Source organism: Chiloscyllium plagiosum, chromosome 21 (genome assembly GCF_004010195.1).
Source record: "Chiloscyllium plagiosum isolate BGI_BamShark_2017 chromosome 21, ASM401019v2, whole genome shotgun sequence".
Classification (NCBI taxonomy): Eukaryota; Metazoa; Chordata; class Chondrichthyes; order Orectolobiformes; family Hemiscylliidae; genus Chiloscyllium; species Chiloscyllium plagiosum.
In genome coordinates, this window is record NC_057730.1 from 58,070,959 (window position 1) to 58,096,009 (window position 25,051).

The following is a 25,051-nucleotide window of genomic DNA, read 5'->3' on the forward strand; positions in this document are numbered from 1 at the left end:
GTCCAGGTCGATGTGTTTGTTGGTGGAGTTTGTGGATGAATGCCATGCCTCTAGGAATTCCCTGGTTGTTCTCTGTCTGGCTTGCCCTATGATAGTAGTGTTGTCCCAACCGGAAGCGGCAGGGACAGACCACTATAAACACCGGAGGAAACATCAAAGAAGCACTTCGCAGGAGGCTCCCAAGCACTGATGATGTCGCCTAGCCAGGGGTCGAAACGTTTGCAACAGAAACTTCCAGCTCGGCGAACAGAACCATCTATGTTCTATGTTCTATAAACACGAGCTGTTCGTTGAAGAGCACTGTTATCATTTGCATTCCGAAAGGGCATTTCTCTTCGCATGGGGCATGTGCTATGTCCCTTCATGTGCTGCCAGTGAGCCCTCTGTATGGAGACTCCAGTGAGCCGTCTGTACAGCTCAGCTATTACTTTCTGCTCAGTTACCAGTGTTGGGCCAATACCTGGATCCTGCTTCACCAATGGAGCTGTGTTGTAATAGAACCTTGTCTGTCCATTGAGAAGGCTACTGGGGGTCAGTGACAGGGTCAGAGAGTACTGTTTGTCACAGTCAGGATATTTCAGACCATCTCGGCCAATGTCAGAGCAACACCTGGTCCCCACAACCTTTCCTGGACATAAGACAAGCCAATAGTAATTTTGCAGTTTGTTCCAAGAAGAGCAATTTGTTAACATTTTAACAGTAGCCTCTGAAATCATTTATCTTTTGTGAGGCCTTCAACAGTCTCAGCAGAATCCAAGCTCTGGGCTAGTGAGAATTCCATCAAGGTCTTAAGAATGTGTTGAAAGGTTGAATTCCTAGACATGTCTGTGAACAAATCCCCTTGTTGACATGGTGGAATAGGAGACTGGGGAGGGGAGAACAGGCCAGATGTTAGTCTCTCTCAATTTCCAGAACTTCAGGTGGCAATTTGAATGAGTTGAAATTGGAAACATGTTCCATTCCAAATTTCAAAATGCTTGCTACAGCACTATGAAGTGATTTTGATCAGTTACATTATATTGTATTAATATTTGGCTGTCCTCATCTACCATTGGCCATATTTATTATGGTCATTGGTTATAATACACATTTATTGCAGTTAGATTAAATTCCTATACTGTATATAAATTAGTCATATTTTATAAAATATTTAGTTAAGCAGAATATTTACATAATTCAAAAAGTGAGTTGAAAAGTTCAACATAGAAACATAGACCATGGAATAGGACAGCAGAGTACAGGCCCTTCAGCCCACGATGTGGTGCCAACCTTTTATCCTACTCTAAGATCAGACTAGCCTACATACCGTTCATTGTACTAACTTCCATATGCCTATCCAAGAGTCACCTTAAATGTCCCTTTTGTCTGACTCTACTCCCACCACTGGTGGTGCATTCTGCAGACGCACCACTCTCTGAGTAAAGAACCTACCTCTGACATCTCCCTAAACCTTCCTCCAATTACCTTAAAATTATGCCCCCTCAGGATAGAAATTTCCACCCTGGGAAAAAAGTTTCGGGCTATCCACTCTATCGATGCCTCTCATCATCTTGTATACCTCTGTCAAGTCACCTCTCATCTTTCTTCACTCTAATGAGAAATGTCCTAGCTCCCTCAACCTTTCTTCATGCCCTCCAGTCCAGGCATGGTAAATCTCCTATGCACCCTTGCCAAAGATTCCACATCCTTCATATAATGAGATGACCAGAAATGAACACATTATTCCAAGTGTGATCCAACCAGGTCTCGATAGAGCTGCAGCATAACTTTGCGGTTCTTAAACTCAATCTCTCTGTTAATGAAAGCCAATACACCATATGCCTTCTTAACAACCCTATCACCCTAGGTGACAAGTTTGAGGAATCTATGAACATGGATGCCAAGATCCCTCTGTTCCTCCACACTTCCAAGAATCCTGCCTTTCACCCTGTATTCTACATTCAAATTCGACCTTTCAAAGTGAATCACTTCACACTTTCCCAGGTTGAACTCTATCTGCCACTTCTCAGCCCAGTTCTGCATCCTGTCAATACCCTGTTGCAACCTACAACAGTCCTCCACACTATCCAAAACTCCACCAATCTTTGTGGCCATAGGCAAACTTACTAACCACTTCCACATCCAAGTCATTTATTAAAATCAGAAACAGCAGAGGTCTCGGAACTGATCCCTGCAGAACACCACAGGTCACTGAGCTCCAGACTGAATACTTTCCACTACCACCTCCCTCTGTCTTCTATGCGCTAGCTAATTCTGTATCCAGACAGCTAGGTTCCCCTGTGTCCCATGTCTCCTCACTTTTTGAATGAGCCTACCATGGGAACCTTATCAAATGCCTTGCTAAAATCCATGTACACCACATCCACTGCTCTACCTTCATCAATGTGTTTTGTCACATCCTCAAAGAATTCAGTAAGGTTTGTGAGGTATGACCTTCCCCTCAACAAAGCCATGCTGACTATCTCTAATCAAACTATGGTTTTCCAAATAATCATAAATCCTGTCTCTCAGAATCCTCTTCAATAATTTGCCCACTACTGACGTAAGACTGGCTGGTCTGTAATTCCCAGGATTATTCCTATTCCCTTTCTTAAACAAGGGAATAACATTTGCTAACCTCTAATCATCTGCCACTATTCCAATGGACAGTGAGGACGCAAAGATCATCACCAAAGATCCAGCAATCTCTTCCCTTGCTTCCTGTAATAACCTAGGATATAACCCATCTGGCCCAAGGGACTTATCTATCCCTATGTTTTTCAAAGTTTTCAGCACAATCCGAACATCAACCTGTTCTAGTATATCAGTCTGTTTCTTGCTGTCCTCAGAAATGTCAAGGTCATTCTCAGTCGTGACTATTGAAGCAAAGTATTCATTAAGGACTTCCCCTACCTGCTCCGACTCCAGGCGCAAGTTCTTTCCATTATCCCGAATTGGCCCCATCCTCACTCTGGCTATCCTCTTGTTCCTCATGTAAGTGTATAACGCCTTAGGGTTTTTCTTAATCCTACCATATAAGGCTTTCCTCATGCCCACTTCTAGTCCTCCTAAGTCCATTCTTCAGTTTCTTCCTGGCTACCTTGTAACCCTCTAAAGTCTTGTCTGATCCTTGCCTCTTCAACCTTAAATAAGCTTCCTTTGTCCTCTTGACTAGACGTTCCACATCCCTTGTCACTCAAGGTTCCTTCACCCTACCATCCCTCCCATCCCTCCCTTGCCTCAGTGGGACAAACCTGTCCAGCACCATCAGCAGGTGCTTCCTGAACAATCTCCACATTTCTGTTGTGCATTTCAATATCTGTTCCTAATTTAGATGCCCCAGTTCCTGCCTAAGAGCATTGTAATTTCCCCTCCATCAGTTAAATATTTTCCCATACCATTAGCTCCTATCCCTCTCCATAGTACAGTGAAGATCAGGGAGTTGTGGTCACTATCACTGAAATGTTCTCCCAATGAGAAATCTGACATCTGGCCTGGTTTGTTGCCAAGCACCAATGGCAGTTTGCTGAGGCCATTTCCCAGATAGAGATGGAAAGCTACCCTGTTGATCGAGTTACCAACCCTTCAGGTTTGACCTGGAGTCTTCTGGAACTCATATCCCAGCACATTGTTGTGTACAATTCTGGAGAAAAATCGCAGGGTCATTCATACTTTTTTCTGTCATTTTCTTTGAACATTTCTATTTATCAGCTCTAAAAATATTGGGGGTAAAAGCTAGTTGGCTAATAGGCAAGCATCACACAGTTGGATAATGACTCTTCCAAATGATGTAGGAAGACCGTATGTCATGAAGATGGTAGAGGGTGGGGGGGATGTAATGAAGCCTCCAGGAGTACATTTCTTCACAGTTGGCATCTCTAACACAATCAGAGGGCAAGGATATCAACAGCACCAGTAAGGCACTCTCAAACAACAGAGAATTTGTTTGGGGAAATAGTGGCCAAGCAGACTGATCTGCTACAGATACTTGGACAGGGGGAGCGGGACGGGGGTTTGCTGCTGCAGTGAACCACAGAAGTACAGAATTGTTATGAAGTGCAGGGAGTCATTGGGCCCATTGTCTCTGCACCATTTCTCCAAATGAAAATTATGACTCAGTGTTTTTCTGCCTTTTCTATGTAATTCTCTACATTATTTAGATAGAAGCATCATGTAATGTGTTCCTGAATCGCTCAATTGAACCTGCTTCCACCACATCCCCAGGCAGTGCTTTCAAAGCCTGAACCACTTTCTTGTGTGAAAAAGCGTTTCCTTATGTTGTCAGAGAGTCACAGAGATCTATAGCACAGAATAAGCCACTTTGGCCCATTGTGTTGGTGCTGGTCAAAAACAACCACCTAACTATTCTGATCCCATTTGCCAGCATTTCCCACTGCATTCAAGAGCTAATGCTTCAGGGGCTTCTCTGGACTCTGGAGCATTCCTCATGGAGTCATACCCTCCCCCAAGCAACTGGGAACTCAGTGGCTGAGTCTGCCTACATAGCCCTTCCTTTTTAGTCGAAGGCAAAAGACCCATGGGAATAAGAAGTGGTCCTTAATTGGTCGCTGAAATGACTTGTGCTGTGGTGCAGCATGAAGCCATGAGGCTCCCCTCCCAATACCCTTCCCAGCCAAGAATGGACCCGAGAATGTTGTGCGGGGTATGGCCCTCTGAATGGCAGACACCATTCTGCTACACATTATTGTGTGAAACAAAGGTATGGAATAACATATGTACCAAACCATTTTTTTCTGTCATTGTTGCACTTACTTGGTTTTCTGTCTTCAAACTTTTCATTTGTGTCCAGGTACAAATTGGGCTAAACATAATCAGAAGAAAATGATTAAGTGGCTTCAAAGTTGTAAAGATTCACAGTGAAAAGATTTACCCCAGATTCAGGGTGGTTAATATAAAAACAGAGAAAATAGCAGACCTAGACCACTCAGCCCTTTGAACCTGCTCCATCTTCGATGTGATCATGGCTAATCATCCAACCAACTCCCCTGTTTCTGCTTTCTCTCCATGCTCTTAGACCTTTAATCCTAAGAACGACAATTAAGTCCTGCTTGGAAATATTCAATGTTTTGGCCTCAACCTCCTTCTGTGGTTGTGAATTGCACGGTCTCACTGCTCTCTGGGTGAAGACATTTCTCCTCATCTCAGTGATGAGAATAAGGGGTTCGTTTTCAGGTTTGTGACCCATGACCAGTAGGTTTCCACAGGATCAGTACCAGGACCACGACTATTTACAATCTATATTTCATAATCGAGATTAGTGGCTTGGAGGAATGAAGTGAAGTTACGAGAGCCACATTTGCAGATGACACTAAAACAGAAGGAGAGGCAGGTTGTGAGGCTGAGTGGGCAACTAGTTGACAAACGGAGTATAATGTGGGAAAATGCAAAGTTGTTCATTTTGGAAAGGAGAACAAAAGAACAGAATATATTTAAATCTGCACTAAGGGACTTGAGCATACTGGTACCTGAAACACAGAAAGCTAGCACCCAGGTGATTGACAAGGGGGTATAAGGTGGTAAATGTCGCCGACATGCACTTTGTCAAAAATCACACTTGCTCCTTTGTGCTTTACCTGATGAAGAGGCAGTACTCCCAATGCTTGTGGTTTCAAATTAACCTGTTGGACTTCAACCTGGTTTCATGTGATTTTTGACTTTGTCCATCCCAGTCCAACACTGGCACCTCCACATCACGGACTTTGGCAAGACTTTTGCAAAGGTCCCTCATGGCAGGTGGAAGTCACATGGGATCCGCAGTGAGCTGGTAAGATGGATCCAGAATTGATGTAGCCATAGAAGACAGAGAGTAGCAGTGGAATGGTGTTTTTCTGACTGGAGATCTGTGACCAGTGGTGTTTGACAACAATCAGTGCTGGGGGCCTATTACTGGTAATATAAGTGATTTGCAAGAGATTGTACATAGCCTGATAGTAAGTTTGCGGAAGACACAAAGATTGGGGAGCTATGGATATTGAGGAGGATTGCCAGAGATACAGCAGATATAGGTAGGCTGTAGAATTGTGAGAGAAATGGCAGATGGAATTTAATCCAGAAAAATGCAAGGTGATGCATTAGATTATCTAATGCAGGAGGGAAACATACAGGAAATGGCAGAACCGTTAGAAGCATCAATATACAGAGGAACCTCGATTATCCGAATGAGATGGGCGGGCACAGATCGTTTGGATAATTGATCATTTGGTTAATTGGTTCAATGCCTCTCGTTTGTGGCTCGGAGTTTTCTGAAGTTTCCTTTTCCCTCGCTCTGCCTGCCTTGCTCCCTCTCTCTCCCTCAGGGTTTGTTTCTGAGCAGACACAGGCTTGTGTGGAAGGGACCTGCAGCATTACTGAAGCCACTCCCCATCACTTCAATGGGATTGACACAGCGAGCACTTGTTCGGTCTGCTCCCCCTTCAGGAGACTCAGCAGCAGCACACCGCGCGCGAGCCCTGCCCCCTCACCCACCCCATGCACCCCAGCCCCCATGCACCCCCACCCCCACCCCCACTTCTCAGCCCATTGGCCCATCTGGTCAATATCCCATTGAAACCTAAGGTAATCTTCTTCACTGTCCACTACACCTCCAATTTTGGTGTCATCAGCAACCTTACTAACTATACCCCTTATGCTCGCATCCAAATCATTTATATAAATGATGAAAAGTAGTGGACCCAGCACCGATTCTTGTGACACTCCACTGGTCACAGGCCTCCAGTCTGAAAAACAGCACTTCACTACCACCCTCTGTCTTCTACCTTTGAGCGAGTTCTGTATCTAAATGGCTAGTTCTCCCTGTATTCCATGAGATCTAACCTTGCTAAGCATGCCTTACTGAAGTCCATTTGGTCACATCTACTGCTCTGCCCTCATGATCAATCCTCTTTGCTACTTCAAAAAACTCAATCAAGCTTGTGAGACATGATTTCCCACGCACAAAGCCATGTTGACTATCCCTAATCAGTCCTTGCTTTTCCAAGTACATGTACATCCTGTCACTCAGGATTTCCTCCAACAACGTGCCCACCACTGAGGTCAGGCTCACTGGTCTGTAGTTCCCTGGCTTGTCCTTACCACCCTTCTTAAACAGCGGCACCACGTTTGCCAACCTCCAGTCTTCCAGCAACTCACTTGTGACTATCGATGATACAAATATCTCAGTAAGAGGCCCAGTAATCACTTCCCTAGCTCTCACAGAGTTCTAGGGTATACCTGAACAGGTCCTGGGGATTTATCCACTTTTATGCGTTTCAAGACATCCAGCACTTCCTCCTTTGTAATATGGACATTTTTCAAGATGTCACCATCTATTTCCCTACATTCTATATCTTCCATGGCCTTTTCCACTATATCTCCCCCATCTCCAGCACCTCCTGCAACATTTTGTCAAGTTCCACCTTTGCCCTGTACAGGACAATATTGGAGAGATTATCTGGTGATGTGGGTTCAGGGTACACGCCTGTGTGGAGATCCAGGGAAAGGGTTGGGGGGGGAGAGAGAGAGAGAGAGAGAGAGAGAGAGAGGGCGGGAGGTCAGTCATTTGGAGACGGTGCCTGGGCACCCATCAATGTTCAGGACTGTTCTCGGCAGCGTTTCAGTAAGCCGGGTTTGTTTTTAATCACTGTAAACAAAAGGTGCGATCAGTGTTGGAAACAGCTCTTTGATGTAATGTTTCCATCAGGACCTTGAGATCTCCTTCGGATAATCGATATTCAGATAATTGAAGTTCCTCTGTACATGGCGATCTAGGCATACAAATCCACAATTTCATACAAGTGACAACACAAGTGGATAAGGTGGTCAGGAAGGCAAATAGTATGCTTGCCTTCATCAGTTGGGGCATAGAGTATGAAAATTGTCAACTCATGTTGCAGCTGTGTTGGAGGGAGATTTTAAAGGGGAACCTAAGACCCGTGTTCAGCAGCACATATTGATTTTTATTCAGACCGCCTTACCAATGCAGCACGGGAAAGGTCTCTAGGACACTCTACCTTTCCCAATAAAGTACGGATATTTATAATTTATGTCACATTACAATGGTTACATGTAATTTTAACAACATCTCCTCTGTCACATCCAATCCTGTGAATACACAATCAATGATGGACAACTTCACGGTCCACCCTAGGTCCTCCCATCATCTGGTGATGTTTGCCAGACCCCTGTACGGGATTTGTCTTTGGCCTCATAAAATACATCTTATTGACCACATTCTAACACTGACTGTTACTGCCTTCCCAGATATTTACCAGCTGCATTAGGTATTTGCTTATTCCAAATGACTTTTTAAATTCTGTTCTGCCATTTATAATTCTTGCTACTCTTTGTGCAGATGATTAGCATGGATACTAATTTTTACCAATTGTTATAGTGTTTGTAATATCAACTCTATTATAAAGTTAGTTATAGAGTTATGCAGAATGGAAACAGACCCTTTGGTCCAATTTGTCCATGCCAACCAGTGATCTAGTCTCACTTGCCAGCACTTGGCCCACATCTCTCTAAATCCCTTCTATGTATGACCCATCCAGATACTTTTAAATGTTGTAATTGTACTAGCCTCTTGAACCACACTCTCTGTGAAAAGGATGCCCCTCTCACCTTGAGTCTATGCCCTCTAATTTTGCACTTCCCTAATGTTTTTCAATCTCATTTCTCCAGGAACGTTTTCTCTTCTTTGCAAGAGACACAGGCAATTAGCACATTGCAAAGTCTCCTAGTCATTGGTCAAAAGCCACGGCTTACAGCAACTGGTGAGGGAAAATAAATTGCTTTCTTCAGGCTTAGGTTTTTTTTAATGCAGAGAGAGAGAGAGAGAGAGAGAGACATGCACCAGCTCCCCTTCCAAAAGTATACAGTGACACAGTTATACATAGTTACACCTAAACCACAACCCAATGACCAAGCTGGCAATTTTGGGAGCAGCTTCCCTTTCACTTGCCTTTAAACGGTCAAAAAACCATAAACTGAAAGTGAGGACTGCAGATGCTGGGGATCAGAGTCAAGATTAGAGTGGTGCTGGAAAAGCACATCAGGTCAGGCAGCATCCAAGGAGCAGGAAAATCGACGTTTCCTGATGAAGGACTTTTGCCCAAATGTCGATTTTCCTGCTCCTCGGATGCTGCCTGACCTGCTGTGCTTTTCCAGCACAACTCTGACCTTGACTCTAATCTCCAGCACCTGCAGTACCCACTTTTGCCTTGTCAATGGAAATCTAATTAAATTTCCCAGTGCCTAATGCATTAAAACTATTACTGTGAGAATATATGTCAAACGTATGGCACTAGAAAAGCACAGCAAGTCAGGCAGCATCCGAGGAGCAGGAGGGTCGAAGTTTTGGGCAAAAGCCCTTCATCATTCCTGATGCTATCTGACTGGCTGTGCTTTTCCAGCACCATACTTTTTGATTCTGATCTCCAGCATCTGTAGTCCTCACTTTCTCCTTGTAAGAATATACGTGTCTACTCTAATATGTAATTATTATTATTTAAAAGGCCTCATCTAAGGTGGCTCAAACTTTCCTTTTCCATTTAATACTAAAATAGGAAATTTCTGATCAGACAGTTTGCCTGTGAGCTGCACTTTTCAGAGCAGAGGACTCTCACTGTCTGCATTCTATCCCCATCTAAGGCTCTATTGTGATTCTCTGAGACACTTTATTATCTGTCTGTGAAGGCCTTGATTTGAGCGATATGAAACACAGCATCAGCTACAATTTTCTTTAACCATCTTGTGTCAGCTAAAAACATAGCCCACAGGCAGCCATTTTCTCACCTTTAGCAATGGGCAGCTACAGCAAGTTGAATTGAAGATTAGTTTGGCCATATCTGGAATATTCTGTACAGTTCTGGTCACCACACTACTAGAAGCATGTGTGAGCTTTGGAAAGGGTACAGAAAACATTTACCAGAATGTTGCCTGGTTTGAAGGTTATTAGCTATGAGGAGGGACTGGACAAACTGGGTTTGTTTTCACTTAAACATTGGAAGCTGCGGGGTGACCTGATAGAGGTTTACAAAATTATGAAAGGGATTGTCAGCATCTTTTTCCCAGGGTAGAAATGTTAATTACCAGGAGGACATAGGCTTAAGGTAAATTAGGGAATTAGGAGAGGAAGGAGGGCCCATGAAATGACCTTGGCAAATGGGGTTAAAGAGAATATCAAGGCATTCTATGCATACGTTAAAAACAGAAGGATAACTAGAGAGAGGATAGGACCACTGAAGGGTAAAGGAGGGAACTTGTGCTTCGAGGCAGAGGACCTGTATGAGATCCTAAATGAGGATTTGTGTCAGTATTCACCCAGGGGAAAGATATGTAGGATAGTGAGATTAGCATGGAGCAGGGCATTTTGAGATCAAGAAAGAAGTGTTGTTGGGTGTCTTGAGGAGCATTAAAGTGAATAAGTCCCCAGTGCCCGATGGTATCTACTCCAGGTTATTGAGAGAGGCAAGAGAGGAGATTGCTTGGGTCTCGACCAAGATCTTTGCATCCTTGCTAGCCACTGGAGAGATCCCAGAGGACTGGACAGTTAGCTAATGTTGTTCCTTTGTTCACGAAGGGAAATAAGGATAATCTGGGAAACTATAGACCGAGGAGTCTCACATCTGTGGTTGGGAAACTATTGGAGTGAATTCTTAGGGATAGGATTTATGTGCATTTGGAAAAGTAGGGCCTAGTTAGGGACAGTCAGTATAGCTTTGGGTGGAAGAAGGGTCAGTCAACCCGAAACATTAACTCTGATGTCTCTCAGTCAGAAGTAACATGACACCAGATTATAGTCCAACAGGTTTATTTGAAATCATAAGCACTGCCCCTTTGTCAAGTGAAGTGAGAAGCCACAGATACAGAATTTATAATTAGAGAGATCCAACAAATGGTGTGAGTAGACTGTCAACAGATGGAATATTAGGCCTCTGCAGGTGGCCAAGAGGGTCAGACAGTGTGAGTAAAGTGTCAATACCTGAATAACCAGTGAAGGGGTGACCTATAATCTGATTAAATGAGGCAGAGAGATAATTACAAAATAGTTAAAATAAGGTGGTACAGGAGACAAATCAAATGACTGGAATAACATGATAGGTATGCATCACATGCTGAGGGTCTAACCAAAGTAATAAGTAATCCAAAACTGTGCAAACTAATTAAGGGAGAAAGATTATAACAAGTTATCAAGGTGATGGTGTCGCACAGGACAGTAAGAAAGATTTTACCGATACAGAACAGTGTGGTGGGGTCACATGTAGTGCGACATGAACCCAAGATCACAGTTGAGGCCATCTTCATGGCTATGGAACTTGGCTATCAATTTCTGAGTTATTGTGTATCTCGAAGGCTGCACTGGTGAAACACCATCAGACTTAACATGGACTACTCTTCGGAATCAGCCTCATTCTTGGACAGATGCATCTCCATGAAGGACTGAAACATTAGCATCTCACCCTACCGAGACCCATGGATAACCTCATGATGCTGCACTTCTATAGCTTACAGTCTAAGCTTGTTAAAGATGCCATCCCCTACAGACAAGCCCTGCACATACACAGGATCTGCTCTGACGAGGAGGAACCAACAGACGCCTACAGACGCTGAAAGACATACCCATAAGAATGGGATACAATGATCAACTCATTGATCGCCAAGTTCCAAAGTGACACAGTGAAAAACAGCAGCAATCACCTCAGAAGACAGACACAGGACATGACCGATTGAATACCCTTTGTTGCCCAGTACGTCCCTGGAGCGGAGAAACTGTGCCATGTTCTTCACAGCTTTCAACATGTCATCGATGCTGATGAACATCTTACCAAGATCATTTCTATGACTTCACTTCTCGCCTTCAAAACACTGCCAATATTTTAAACAGACCATTGTTTGGTTGGTTTACCCAGCTTTCGGGACAATATCGACCAAAACACCACACAACCCTGTCATGGCAACCACTGTAAGACGTGTCAGAGTGCCGACATGGATACCACCATTACATGTGGGGAAACCACCCATCCCGTGCACGGCAGATACCCATGTTACTCGCCTCACATTATCTACCTCATAAGCTGCAGGTAAGGATTCCCCAAAGCATGGTATATTGGCGAGACCAAGCAGACACTATAACAATGGATGAATGGACCCTGCGTAACAATCGTAAGACAGAAATGTTCCTTCCCAGTCGGGGAACACTTCAGCGCCAAGAGCATTCAGCCTCCGATCTTCGGATGACCATCCTTCAAGGCGATCTTTGAGATACACAATAACGCAGAATTGCCGAGCAGAAAACTGATTGCCAAGTTCCATACCTATGAAGGCGACCTTAACCATGAACTTGGATTCATGTCGCACTACATGTGACCTCACCACACTGTTCTATATCCATAAAATCTTTCTTACTGTCCTGTTTGGACACCATCACTTGGATAAATTGTTATGATCTCTCTCTACCTTAATTAGCTTGTACAGTTTTGGATAACGTGTAACATTGGTTAGACCCTCGACTTGCAACTCTTATACCTGTCATATTATTCCAGCCATTTGGTTTATCTCCAGCACCACTTTATTTTAAATATTTTGTAATTATCTTTCTGCCTCAATTTATTGCATTATATGTCATCCCTTCACTTGCTATTCAGCTATTGATACTTTACTCACACTGTCTGTCACACTTGATCACCTGCGGAGGCCACCTCTTCTCACACTTCTCCTCACTGCACCTGACAAATGGCAGCGCTTTGAAAACTTGTGATTTCAAATAAACCTGTTGGGCAATAACCTGGTGTCACGTGACTTCTGATCATATCCACCCCAGTTCAACACCAGCAACTCCTGGTGTCACGTGACTTCTGATCATATCCACCCCAGTTCAACACCAGCAACTCCACATCCTAATTTCTCTCCACAGATGTTGCCAGACCTGCTGGGCTTTTCCAGCAATTTCTAATTTTGTTCGTGGCTTTGAGTGGGGCAGGTCAGATCTTAGTAACTTGATTAAATGTTTTGAGAAGGTGACAAAGGTGATCAATGATGGTAGAGTAGTGGATGTAGTCTAACTGGATTTTAGTAAAGCTTTACAGCTACTGGGTATCCTTGATAAGTATATACCTGTCAAGCAGGGAGGAAGTGGTCGTGTGAGGGAGTTGTGGTTTACTAACAAAGTTGAATCTCTTGTTAAGAGGAAGAGGAGGCTTGTGTAAAGATGATGTGTGAAGGTGCAGTTTGGGCACTTGAGAGTTACAAGGTAGCCAGGAAGGACCTAAAGAGAGAGCTAAGAAGAGCCAGGAGGGGACATGAGAAGTCATTGGCGGATAGGATCAAGGAAAATCATAAAGCTTTCTATTTCAGGAATAAAAGAATGACTAGAGTAAGATTAGAGCCAGTCAAGGACAATAGTGGAAAGTTGTGCATGGAGTCTGAGCAGTTAGGAGAGGTGCTAAATGAATATTTTTCATCAGTACTCACACAGGAAAAAGACAATGTTGTCAAGGAGAATACTGAGATACAGGCTACTAGACGAGATGGGATTGAGGTTCACAAGGAGGAGGTATTAGCAATTCTGGAAAGTGTGAAAATAGATAAGTCCCCTGGACCAGATGGGATTTATCCTCGGATTCTCTGGAAAGCCAGGCAGGAGATTGCAGAGCCTTTGGCTTTGATCTTTATGTTGACAGGAATAGTGCCAGAAGACTGGAGGATAGCAAATATTGTCCCCTTGTTCAAGAAAGGGAGTTGTCTCTGGTAAGCCTCACTTCATTTGCAGGTAAATTATTGGTAAAGTATTATAAGATATAGGATTTATAATCATCTAGAAAGGAATAATTTGATTAGGGATAGTCAACACAGTTTTGTGAAGGGTAGGTCATGCCTCACAAACCTTACTGAGTTCTTTGAGAAGGTGACCAAACAGGTGGATGAGGGGAAAACTGTTGATGTGGTGTTTATGGATTTCAGTAAGGTGTTGATAAGATTCCCCACAGTAAGCTATTACAGAAAATACAGAGGCATGGGATTGAGGGTTATTTAGTGGTTTGGATCAGAAATTGGCTAGCTGAAAGAAGACAGAGGGTGGTGGTTGATGGGAAATGTTCATCCTGGAGTTCAGTTACTAGTGGTGTACTGCAAAGATCTGTTTTGGGAACACTGTTGTTTGTCATTTTTATAAATGACCTAGATAAGGGCGTAGAAGGATGGATAGTAAATTTGCGGTTGACACTAAGAACAAAGAATGAAGAATAAAGAAAATTTACAACCCAGGAACAGGCCCTTCAGCCCTCCAAGCCTGAGCTGATCCAAATCCACTGTCTAAGCCTGTCACCCAATTCCTAAGCATCTGTATCCCTCTACTCCCCATCTACTTATGCATCTGTCCAGATGCATCTACTGTGCCTACCTCTACCACCTCTGCTGGCAACGCATTCCAGGCACCTACCACCCTCTGTGTAAAGTACTTGCCGCGTGTATCCCCCTTAAACTTTTCACCTCTCACCTTGAAAACGTGACCTCTTGTTATTGAATTCTTCACCCTGGTAAAAAGTTTATCTCTATCCATCCTGTATGTACCCTTCATGATTTTATAAACTCAATCAAGTCTCCCCTCAATCTCCTTTCTTCTAATGAAAACAAACTTAACCTACTCAACCTCTCTTCATAGCCAGCACCTTCCATACCAGGGAACATCCTCGTAAACCTTCTCTGCACCCTCTCCAAAGCATCCACATCCTTTTGGTAATGTGGCGACCAGAACTGTACACGGTATTCTAAATGCGGCCAAACCAATGTCTTGTACAATTTTAACATGACCTGCCAGCTCTTATACTCAATACCCCGTCCAATGAAGGCAAGTATACTATAGGCTTTCTTGACCACTCTATCCACCTGTGCAGCCACCTTCAGGGTACAATGGACCTGCACTCCCAGATCTCTCTGCTCATCAACTTTTCCCAAGACTCTTCTGTTTACTGTATAATTCGCTCTGGAATTAGTCTTCCCAAAACGCATCGCCTCACATTTGTCTGGATTGAACTCCATCTGCCACTTCTCTGCCCAACTCTCCAGTCTATCTATATTCTCCTGTATTCTCTGACAGTCCCTTATGCTTTCTGCTACTCCACCAATCTTCGTGTCATCTGCAAACTTGCTGATCATACCAACAGTGCCCTCTTCTAGATCATTTATGTAAATCACAAACAACAGTGGCCCCAACACTGACCCCTGTGGAACACCACTGGTCACCTTTCTCCATTTCGAGAAACCCTCTTCAATTACTACTCTCTGTCTCCTGTTGCTCAACCAGTTCTTTATTCACCTAGCTAGAACACCCTGCACACCATGTGACTTCACTCTCTTCATTGGTTTACCATGGGGAATGTTATCAAACGCCTTACTAAAGTCCCTTTATATATGACATCTATAGCCCTTCCTTCATCTATCAACTTGGTCACTTCCTCAAAGAACTCTATTAAGTTGGTACGGCATGATCTACCCCGCACAAAACCATGTTGCCTATCACTGATAAGTTGAAACTTTATTGCTGGAACAGCACAGCAGGTCAGGCAGCATCCAGGGAACAGGAGATTCGACGTTTCGGGCACAGGCCCTTCTTCAGGAATGAGCAGAGAGTGTTCAGCAGCCCCAAGTGGAAAATGAAGTGTTGTTCTTTGAACTTGCGTTAAGGAACACTGCAACAGATCTGGGACAGAAATGTTGGTGTAGGAACACAGTGGTGTGTTGAAGTGGAGGCAGTGGGAAACTCTGGGTCATGTTTTACAGACAGAGTGTAGGTGTTCAGCAAAGCGGTCATCAAATCTGTGTTTCATCTCCCCCGATATACAGGAGACCACATTCTGAGCAGTGAATGAAATAAATGAGTTGAGAGAAGTGCAGGTAAGCTGCTGCTTCACCTGGAAGGTGTGCCTGAGGCCTTGGATACTGAGGTTGGAGGAAGTAAATCGGCAAGTAAGTCACCTTGTGCAAGACCAACCCCTTCCCACAAACGTCACTTCAATATATTACCACCTTTCCTGAGCTGTTAACAGTTCTGATGAAGAATCGCCAGACTCGAAATATTATCTTGCTTTCAAAGAACACAGAACATTACAGCACAGTCCAGGCTCTCTGACCCTCAATGTTGTGCTGACCTGTGAAACCAGCCTGAAGCTGAACTAACCTGCATTGTTGCATTATCATCCATATGTTTATCCAATGGCCATTTAAAAAGACATTAAAGTCGGTGAGTCTACTACAGTTGCAGGCAGGGAGTTTCACGCCATTACTACTCTCTGAGTAAAGAAACTACCCCTCTGACATCTGTCCTATATCTATCACCGCTCAATTTAAAGCTATGTCCTCTCATGCTAGCCATCACTATCCGAGGAAAACGTCTCTCTCTGCTAACACTATCTAATCCTCTGATCATCTTTCACATCTCTATTAAGTCACCTCTCAACCTCTTCCTTCTAACGAAAACAGCCTCAGGTCACTCAGTCTTTCCTCAGAAGACCTTCCTTCCATACCAGACAATATCCTCATAAATCTCCTCTGCATCTTTTCCAAAACTTACACATCCTTCCTATAATGTGGTAACCAGAACTGTACGCAATACTCCAAGTGCGGCCACACCATAGTTTCCTACAGCTGCAACATAACCCCATGGTTCATATGCCTTCTTAACAATCCTATTAACCTGGGTGGCAACTTTCAGGGATCTATGTACATGGACACGGAGATCTTTCTGCTCATCCACACTGCAAGAACCTTACCATTACCCCAGTACTCTGTATTACTGTTACTTCTTCCAAAATGAATCACCTCACACTTTTCTGCATTAAACTCCATTTGCCACCTTTCAGCCCAACTCTGCAGCTTATCTATGTCCCTCTGTAAGCAGCAATATCCTTCAGCACTGTCCACAGCTCGACCGACCTTAGAGTCATTTGTAAATTTACTAACCCATCCTTCTACGCCATCATCCAGGTCATGTATAAAAATGACAAACAGCAGTGGCCCCTAAACAGATCCTTATGGTATACCACTAATAACTGAACACCAGGATGAACATTTGCCACCACCACTCTCTGTCTTCTTTCAGCTAACCAATTTCTGATTCATACCACTAAATCACCCTCAATCCCATACCTCCATATTTACTGCAACAGCTTACCATGGGGAACCTTATCAAACGCTTTACTGAAATCCATGTACACCACATCAACCACTATACCCTCATTCATCTTCTCAACCATCTCAATAAGCTTTGCGAGGCACGACCTGCCCTTCACAAAACTGTGTTGACTATCCCTAATCAAATTGTTCCTTTCTAGTTAATAATAAATCCTATATCTTATAATTCTTTCCAGCACTTTACCCACAACTGAAGTAAGGCTCACTGCTCTATAATTACCAAAGTTGTCTCTACTCCCCTTCTTGAACAAGGGGACAACATTTGCTATCTTCCAGTCTTCTGGCACAATTTCTGTCGACAATGACGACATAAAGATCAAAGCCAAATGTTCTGCAATCTCCTTCCTGGCTTCCCAGAGAATCTGAGGATAAATCACATCCGGCCCAGGGGACTTATCTATTTTCACACTTTCCAGAATTGCTAACACCTCCTCCTTACGAACCTCAGTCCCATCTCATCTAATAGCCTGTACCTCAGTGTTCTCCTCAACAACATTGTCTCTTTCCAGTGTAAATACTAATGAAAAATATTCATTTAGCACCTCTCCTATCTCCTCGGACTCCAAGCACAAATTCCCACTCCTGTCCTTTCTTCTCACAGATGCTACCATATCAGCAGAGTCTCTGCAGAAATTTCTGTTTTGTTTCCAATCTCCAGCATTCGCTGTTGTGTTTTAATTCCCAAATGAGCCTGACTTTACAAGCAAATGTGACTGACTGAGTTCCAGCTGACAAAGAGGGAAGGAGCAGAAAAGCTGGGTGACTGGTTGGCCAATAAAATCTGAGTGCTTTGCTGAAGCATGCAAATATTTTTCAAAGCACAACATCTGTCAGACAAATAAGTCATTTGTTTAATCTCCGCAAAGAACTATTCAATGCTGATGGCTTGTGAAGGCTTATGATGCTGGGAGCTTAGCTTCAGTAATGTGTGTAAGATCCTTTCATTGTTCTAAATACCTACAGTGTGGCTGTTAGAAGATGCAGCTTGTGGGCTGTTACATCCACATTTCTGTCAAGTCCTAATGATATGTTAAAAGCCAAAAGAACTGCGGCTGCTGTAAATCAGAAACAAAAACAGAAATTGTTGGAGAGACTCTGCTGGTATGGTAGCATCTGTGGGTTCTGAGGCTCAGTCGACCCAAAACGTTTCTCTTCACAGATGCTGCCAGCTCTAATGCTATGTTCTAGGTTCAGTTACAGAAAGCAAGCAAGCAGGCTCTTGCTCAAAGTTTTCTCCGCCTCTCGTTCCTTCTGGGAACCCTCCAACCGCCGGGGATGAACTTGGACTTCACCAGTTTCTTCATCCCCCCTCCCCCCCCCTTGTCTCAGCCGAGTCCCTCCCGCCCGGCACCGCCTTCCTGTCCTGCAGTCTTCTTCTTGACCTCTCCGCCTCCCTCCTACTCCGACCTATCACCCTCACCTTGACCTCTTTCCACCTATCACATTTCCAACGCCCCTCCTCCAAGTCCCTCCTCCCTACCTTTTATCTTCTCCTGCTGAACACTCTCTGCTCATTCCTGAGGAAGGGCCTGTGCCCGAAACGTCAAATCTCCTGTTCCCTGGATGCTGCCTGACCTGCTGTGCTGTTCCAGCAATAAAGTTTCAACTTTGATCTCCAGCATCTGCAGACCTCACTTTCTCCTATCACTGATAAGTCCCTCAGTATCTTATTTTAGTAAGTTATCTCAGTATTTTATCCCTCAGTATCTTCTCCAGCCACTTTCCCACCACTGAAGTCAGGCTCACTGGACTGCAGTTACCTGGAATATCCCTACTTGCCTTCTTGTGCAGAGGGACAACATGAGCAACCCTCCAGTCCTCCGGCACCTCACCTGTGTTTAAGAATGCTACAGAGATATCTGTCAGGGTCCCAGCTGTTTCCTCTCTTGCATCTCTCAGCAACCTGGGATAGATCCCATCCAGTCCTGGGGATTTGTCCAACTTAACAACTGCTAGCCTACCCAACAGATCTTCCCTACTTATGTTAATGTGTTCCAGAGTAATCAAACGTCTATCTCTAATCTCAACATTCATCATGTCCCTCTCAGCAGTGAACACTGATGCAAAGTAATCATTCAGAATCTCACCCATTATCTCAGGTTCAACACACAGCCTTCCTTCATATCCTTTAGTGGACCAATCCTTTCTCTAGATACCCGCCTGTTTCTTATGTAAGAATAAAAGGCTTTGGGATTCTCCTTAATTCTGCTCGCTACAGCTATTTCATGACCCCTTTTAGCAAGTGGAGTTGTGGACAGTGCGAAAGGATGTTGCAGGTTACAGAGGGACATAGATAAGCTGCAGAGCTGGGCTAAGAGGTGGCAAATGGAGTTTAATGTGGAAACGTGTGAGGTGATTCACTGGAAGGAGCAACAGGAATAGAGTGCTAGGCTAATGGTTAGATTCTTGGTAGTGTAGATGAGCAGAGAGATCTTGGTGTCCATATACATGGATCCCTGAAAGTTGCCACCCACGTTGAAAGGATTGTTAAGAAGGCCTACGGTGTGTTAGGAGAAAGTGAGGACTGCAGATGCTGGAGATCAGAGCTGAAAATGTGTTGGTAGAAAAATGCAGCAGGTCAGGCAGCATCCAAGGAGCAGGAGAATCAACGTTTCAGGCATGAGCCCTTCTTCAAGAATGATTAATACAGTGTATTAGCTTTCATTGGTGTTGAGATTGAGTTTTGGAGCCACAAAGTCATGGTGCAGCTGTTCAAAACCCTGGTGCAGCCGCACTTGGAGTATTGAATACAGTTCTGGTCACTGCATTATAGGAAGAATGTGGGCGCATTGGAAAGGCTTCATAGGTGATTTACTAGGATGTTGCCTGGTATGAGGAAAAGCTGAGGGACTGGAGGCTGTTTTCATTAGAGAGAAGATTGTTAAGAGGTGACATAATAGGGACATAAAAGATAATCAGAGGGTTAGATAGGGTAGACAGTGAGAGCCTTTTTCCTCAGATGGTGATGGCTAGCACTAAGGGACATAGCTTTAAATTGAGGGCTGACAGATATAGGGCAAATGTCAGAGGTAGTTTCTTTACTCAGAGAGTAGTAGGGGTGTGGAACGCCCTGCCTGCAACAGTAGTAGACTCACCAAGTTTAAGGGCATTTAAATGGTCATTGGATAAATATACGGATGATAATGGAATAGTGTAGGTTAGATGGGTTTCAGATTGGTTTCAGGTTGGCACAACATTGAAGGCCAAAGGGCCTGTACTGCGCTGGAATGTTCTATGCTCTATGTTTTTGACAAGGTCCCTCATGGTAGACTCATCCAGAAGATTGAGATGCATGGCATCCATGGGGACTTAGTCTGCCCATGGAAGGCCAACAGTAATGGCTGGTGGTCCGTGACTAGTGATGTTCCACAGGATAGCGAACTTTGCTGTTTGTGATACATATAAATGACTTTGATGAAAACGTAGAAGGGTGGGTTAATAAGTTTGCAGATCACACATATAACGATGGAGTTGTGTGTCGTGTAGAAGGTTATCAAAGGATACGGGAAACATAGTTCAGTTGCAGAAATGTGCAGAGAAATGGCAGCTGGAGGTTAATCGAGGCAAGGGTGAGGTGCTGCACTTTGGGTGATCAAATTTTGAGGGAAAGTATACAGTTAATAGTAAGGTCCTGGACAGCATTAACATACAGAGGAATCTTAGGGTTCAAATCCACAGCTCTCTTCATCAGGTGATTGTGAAAGAATAAGATTATAAAACACAGAATTTATATCAAAAGTTTATAGTGTGATGTAACTGAAATTATATATTGAAAAAGACCGGATTGTTTGTTAAGTCTCTCATCTTTTAGAATGGCCTTGCTGGTTTCAGTTCTTTCATATGTAAATCATAAAACATTTTTTAGACGTTACATTCTCAAGTGCACTTTAACAATTAGTGTGATGTCGGCCCAGATAAGGTGTTAACTCCCTGTGTGAGGCTGTCTGTGCCACAATGGTCAGACTGACTCTACAGAATCTTGCTTGGATTCATGCAGGTTTTGAGCAAAATAAAATATAATTCTGCGAGTACAAATTCACCCCACAAACTTATGTGTGTATGTGTGCATGTGGGTGTGTTGGGAGGGGATGGGTTATGAGTGTCTGTGAGAGGGTGTGTGTATGTGTATGAGTGTGAGTGTAAAGGGATTTAAGTGTGTGAGAGGGTGTGTGTGGGAGTGTATGTGTGTGTATAAGAGAAGGTTTGAGTGTGTGTGTGTACATGTGTGTCTGTCTGTCTGTGCATATGTTTGTATAGTGCAATGGGGTCACCCACAGTGTGGCATGAACCCAAGGTCCCAGTTGAGGCCATTCCCATGGGGACCGAACTTGGCTATCAGCCTCTGCTCGGCCACTTTTTATTGTTGAAAATGTGTTGCCTGTCCCAAAGTCCACAAAGTCGGACCAGGGGAAATGACATCACCAACCCAAAGAAACCCAAACACATAAATAGAAAGTAGGAATTTTCAGCATTGTTTCGCATGAGGTCCACTGAAGATGTTACCTAGTAAGGGAGCGAAACGTCTGGAAATGAACCTTTCAGCTCAGCGAGCAAATATACATCCACTAATGGACCTAACACTATGGGCAATTTAGCATCGCTAAATTGCTCAGCATTGTTCCTCCAGTATTGGTTGGGATTAAGTCTTCTGGATTTAATATCAGCACCCTTAAATTGTGAACCAATTCCCATTTCTTCCCTTTCTTTAACTTGTTGTCATGTCCTCTATCCCCTCACCCAATCTCAGTGGGAGACACACCCTTGTTCTACTGTTCTCACATTCTTATCACTTAATGTGAGCTATCAACATCTTTTCTCCAAAATCAGCACCCTACACCCACTACCCACCACATCCCCACCCCAATTAGCATATTAATGCTGTTCCCTCCACACCTCACTTCAGCTCTGATGCAGAATCATGTGGACTCGAAATGTTGGCTTGCTCTCTCTCCATGGATACTAGCTGACTTGCAGTATTTGTTGTTTTTAGTACAGATTCTAGCAGGACTTATACATCTAACTGCAGTAATTCGCTCCTAACCAATTTTTAGGATCTGAGGGGAAGTTAGACTTCTAATATTGTGACCAGAAAGTGCACACGGTATTATATAGAGTCATAGAGTACAGCATGGAAACAGACCCTTCGTCCAACCCGTCCATGCCAACCAGATATCCCAACCCAATCTAGTCCCACCTACCAGCACCCGGCCCGTATCCCTCCAAACACTTCCTATTCATATATCCATTGAAATGCCTCTTAAATGTTGCAATTGTACCAGCCTCCACCACATCCTCTGGCAGCTCATTCCATACACGTACCACCCTCTGTGTGAAAAAGTTGCCCCTTAGGTCTCTTTTATATCTTTCCCCTCTCACCCTAAACCTATGTCCTCTAGTTCTGGATTCGCCGACCCCAGGGAAAAGACTTTGTCTATTTATCCTATCCATGCCCCTAATAATTTTGTAAATCTCTATAAGGTCACCCCTCAGCCTCCGACGCTCCAGGGAAAACAGCCCCAGCCTGTTCAGCCTCTCCCTGTAGCTCAAATCCTCCAACTCTGCAACATCCTTGTCAATCTTTTCTGAACCCTTTCAAGTTTCACAACGTCTTTCCGATAAGAAGGAAACCATAACTGCACACAATATTCCAAAAGTGGCCTAACCAATGTCCTGTACAGCTGCAACATGACTTTCGGGAGACTGGCACTGGGGCCATCCCACAGACTGACCGTAAACATGCACTGGGTCTCCTTTTAGCACACACAGAGTGTCTGGTGCTCGATTCAGATGCAAGCCTGAGACAATTGCTTTTCAATAACAGTGTAGCAGACAGCACACTGCTATAGAGTTGTTGGAGGGAATCCTGAGGGACAGGATGTACATGTATTGGAAAGGCAAGGACTGATTAGGGATAGTCAACATGGCTTTGTGTGTGGGAAATCATGTCTCACACACTTGATTGAGTTTTTTGAAGAAGTAACAAAAAGGATTGATGAGGGCAGAGCAGTAGATGTGACCTATATGGACTTCAGGAAGGCGTTCAACAAGGTTCCCCATGGGAGACTGATTAGCAAGGTTAGATCTCACAGAACTGGAAATGTGTTGCTGGAAAAGCACAGCAGGTCAGGCAGCATCCAGGGAACAGGAGAATCGACATTTCGGGCATAAGCCCTTCTTCAGGAATCCTTCAGGATTCCTGAAGAAGGGCTTATGCCCGAAATGTCGATTCTCCTGTTCCCTGGATGCTGCCTGACCTGCTGTGCTTTTCCAGCAACACATTTCCAGTTCTGTGAGATCTAACCTTGCTAATCAGTCTCCCATGGGGAACCTTGTTGAACGCCTTCCTGAAGTCCATATAGGTCACATCTACTGCTCTGCCCTCATCAATCCTTTTTGTTACTTCTTCAAAAAACTCAATCAAGTGTGTGAGACATGATTTCCCACACACAAAGCCATGTTGACTATCCCTAATCAGTCCTTGCCTTTCCAATACATGTACATCCTGTCCCTCAGGATTCCCTCCAACAACTCTATAGCAGTGTGCTGTCTGCTACACTGTTATTGAAAAGCAATTGTCTCAGGCTTGCATCTGAATCGAGCACCAGACACTCTGTGTGTGCTAAAAGGAGACCCAGTGCATGTTTACGGTCAGTCTGTGGGATGGCCCCAGTGCCAGTCTCCCGAAACTAGCTGCATTCAGGTGAGGCAGGTGGTCCATGAAAGGACAATTGCCATCAATCAGTCTCTCAAAATTCTGAACTGTTTGTGGAGCCAGGAGGAGCAGGAGATATCAGAGTCTCATAGTAAAATGACAGGCCATTGCTGGGCATAACAGCTCACCTCACCTCTCTCGATCCGAACACCTCAACCTCCCCCTCAGCACCTGTTTTCTATTATTTCTGCCACTAACCTGTTGATTTCTGCTGCCATATAGAATCCCTACAGCATGGAGACAGGCCATTTGGCCCAACAGGTCCATGCTGACCCTTCAAAGAGTAATCTACCCAGACCTATTCTCCTACATTTACCCCTGAATAATGCATCTGACCCACACATCCCTGAACACTGTGGACAATTCACCTAACCCACACATCTTTGGACCATGGGAGGAAACCAACGCAGATACGGGGAGAATGTGCAAACTCCACACAAACAGTTGCCTGACTTTGGAATCGAGTCCAGGTCCCTGGCGCTGTGAGGCAGCAGTGCTAACCACTGAGCCACCATGTCGCCATTGTCTCTTCAGCTAATTGTTACCATCAACTCACAGCTCTTAACTCATGCCTCTTTTGACTATACTTCTGTAATTGACCCTCTTCTCCCTTTCCTGATAAATACTTGTCTGAGGATCATAGCTGAAAATGTGTTGCTGGAAAAGCGCAGCAGGTCAGGCAGCATCCAAGGAACAGGAGAATCGAAGGAGGTTAATGAGGGGAAAGCGGTAGATGTGGTATATATGGATTTTAGTAAGGCATTTGATAAGGTTCCCCATGGTAGGCTACTGCAGAAAATACGGAGATATGGCATTGAGGGTGAGTTGGAGGCTTGGATTAGGAATTGGCTGGATGGAAGAAAACAGAGGGTAGTAGTTGATGGCAAAGTCTCTTCATGGAGTGCCGTCACTAGCGGTGTTCCGCAAGGATCTGTCTTGGGACCATTGCTGTTTGTCATTTTTATAAATGACCTGGAAGAGGGGTTAGAAGGTTGGGTGAGCAAGTTTGCGGATGACACAAAAGTCGGAGGAGTTGTTGACAGTGAGGAAGCATGTGGCAGGTTACAGCAGGATATAGAGAAGCTGCAGAGCTGGGCAGAAAGGTGGCAGATGGAATACAATGTAGCTAAGTGCGAGGTGATTCACTTTGGGAAGAAAAACAAAAAGATGGGG

General features: G+C 44.1%; 1 protein-coding gene across 1 annotated transcript in view; it reads right to left on the minus strand.

Moving 5' to 3' along the window:
* Positions 1-263: 263 nt before the first annotated feature.
* The window catches only part of LOC122560370 (transmembrane channel-like protein 5), a 101,171-nt gene continuing 76,383 nt past the window's right edge, over positions 264-25,051 (minus strand). Inside the window, exons 17-18 of the mRNA XM_043711006.1 lie at positions 4,720-4,801; positions 264-628 (exon numbers count right to left, since the gene is read on the minus strand). Of these exons, the coding sequence (XP_043566941.1) occupies positions 264-628; positions 4,720-4,801 (447 nt within the window). The remainder of the gene's footprint in view (positions 629-4,719; positions 4,802-25,051) is intronic.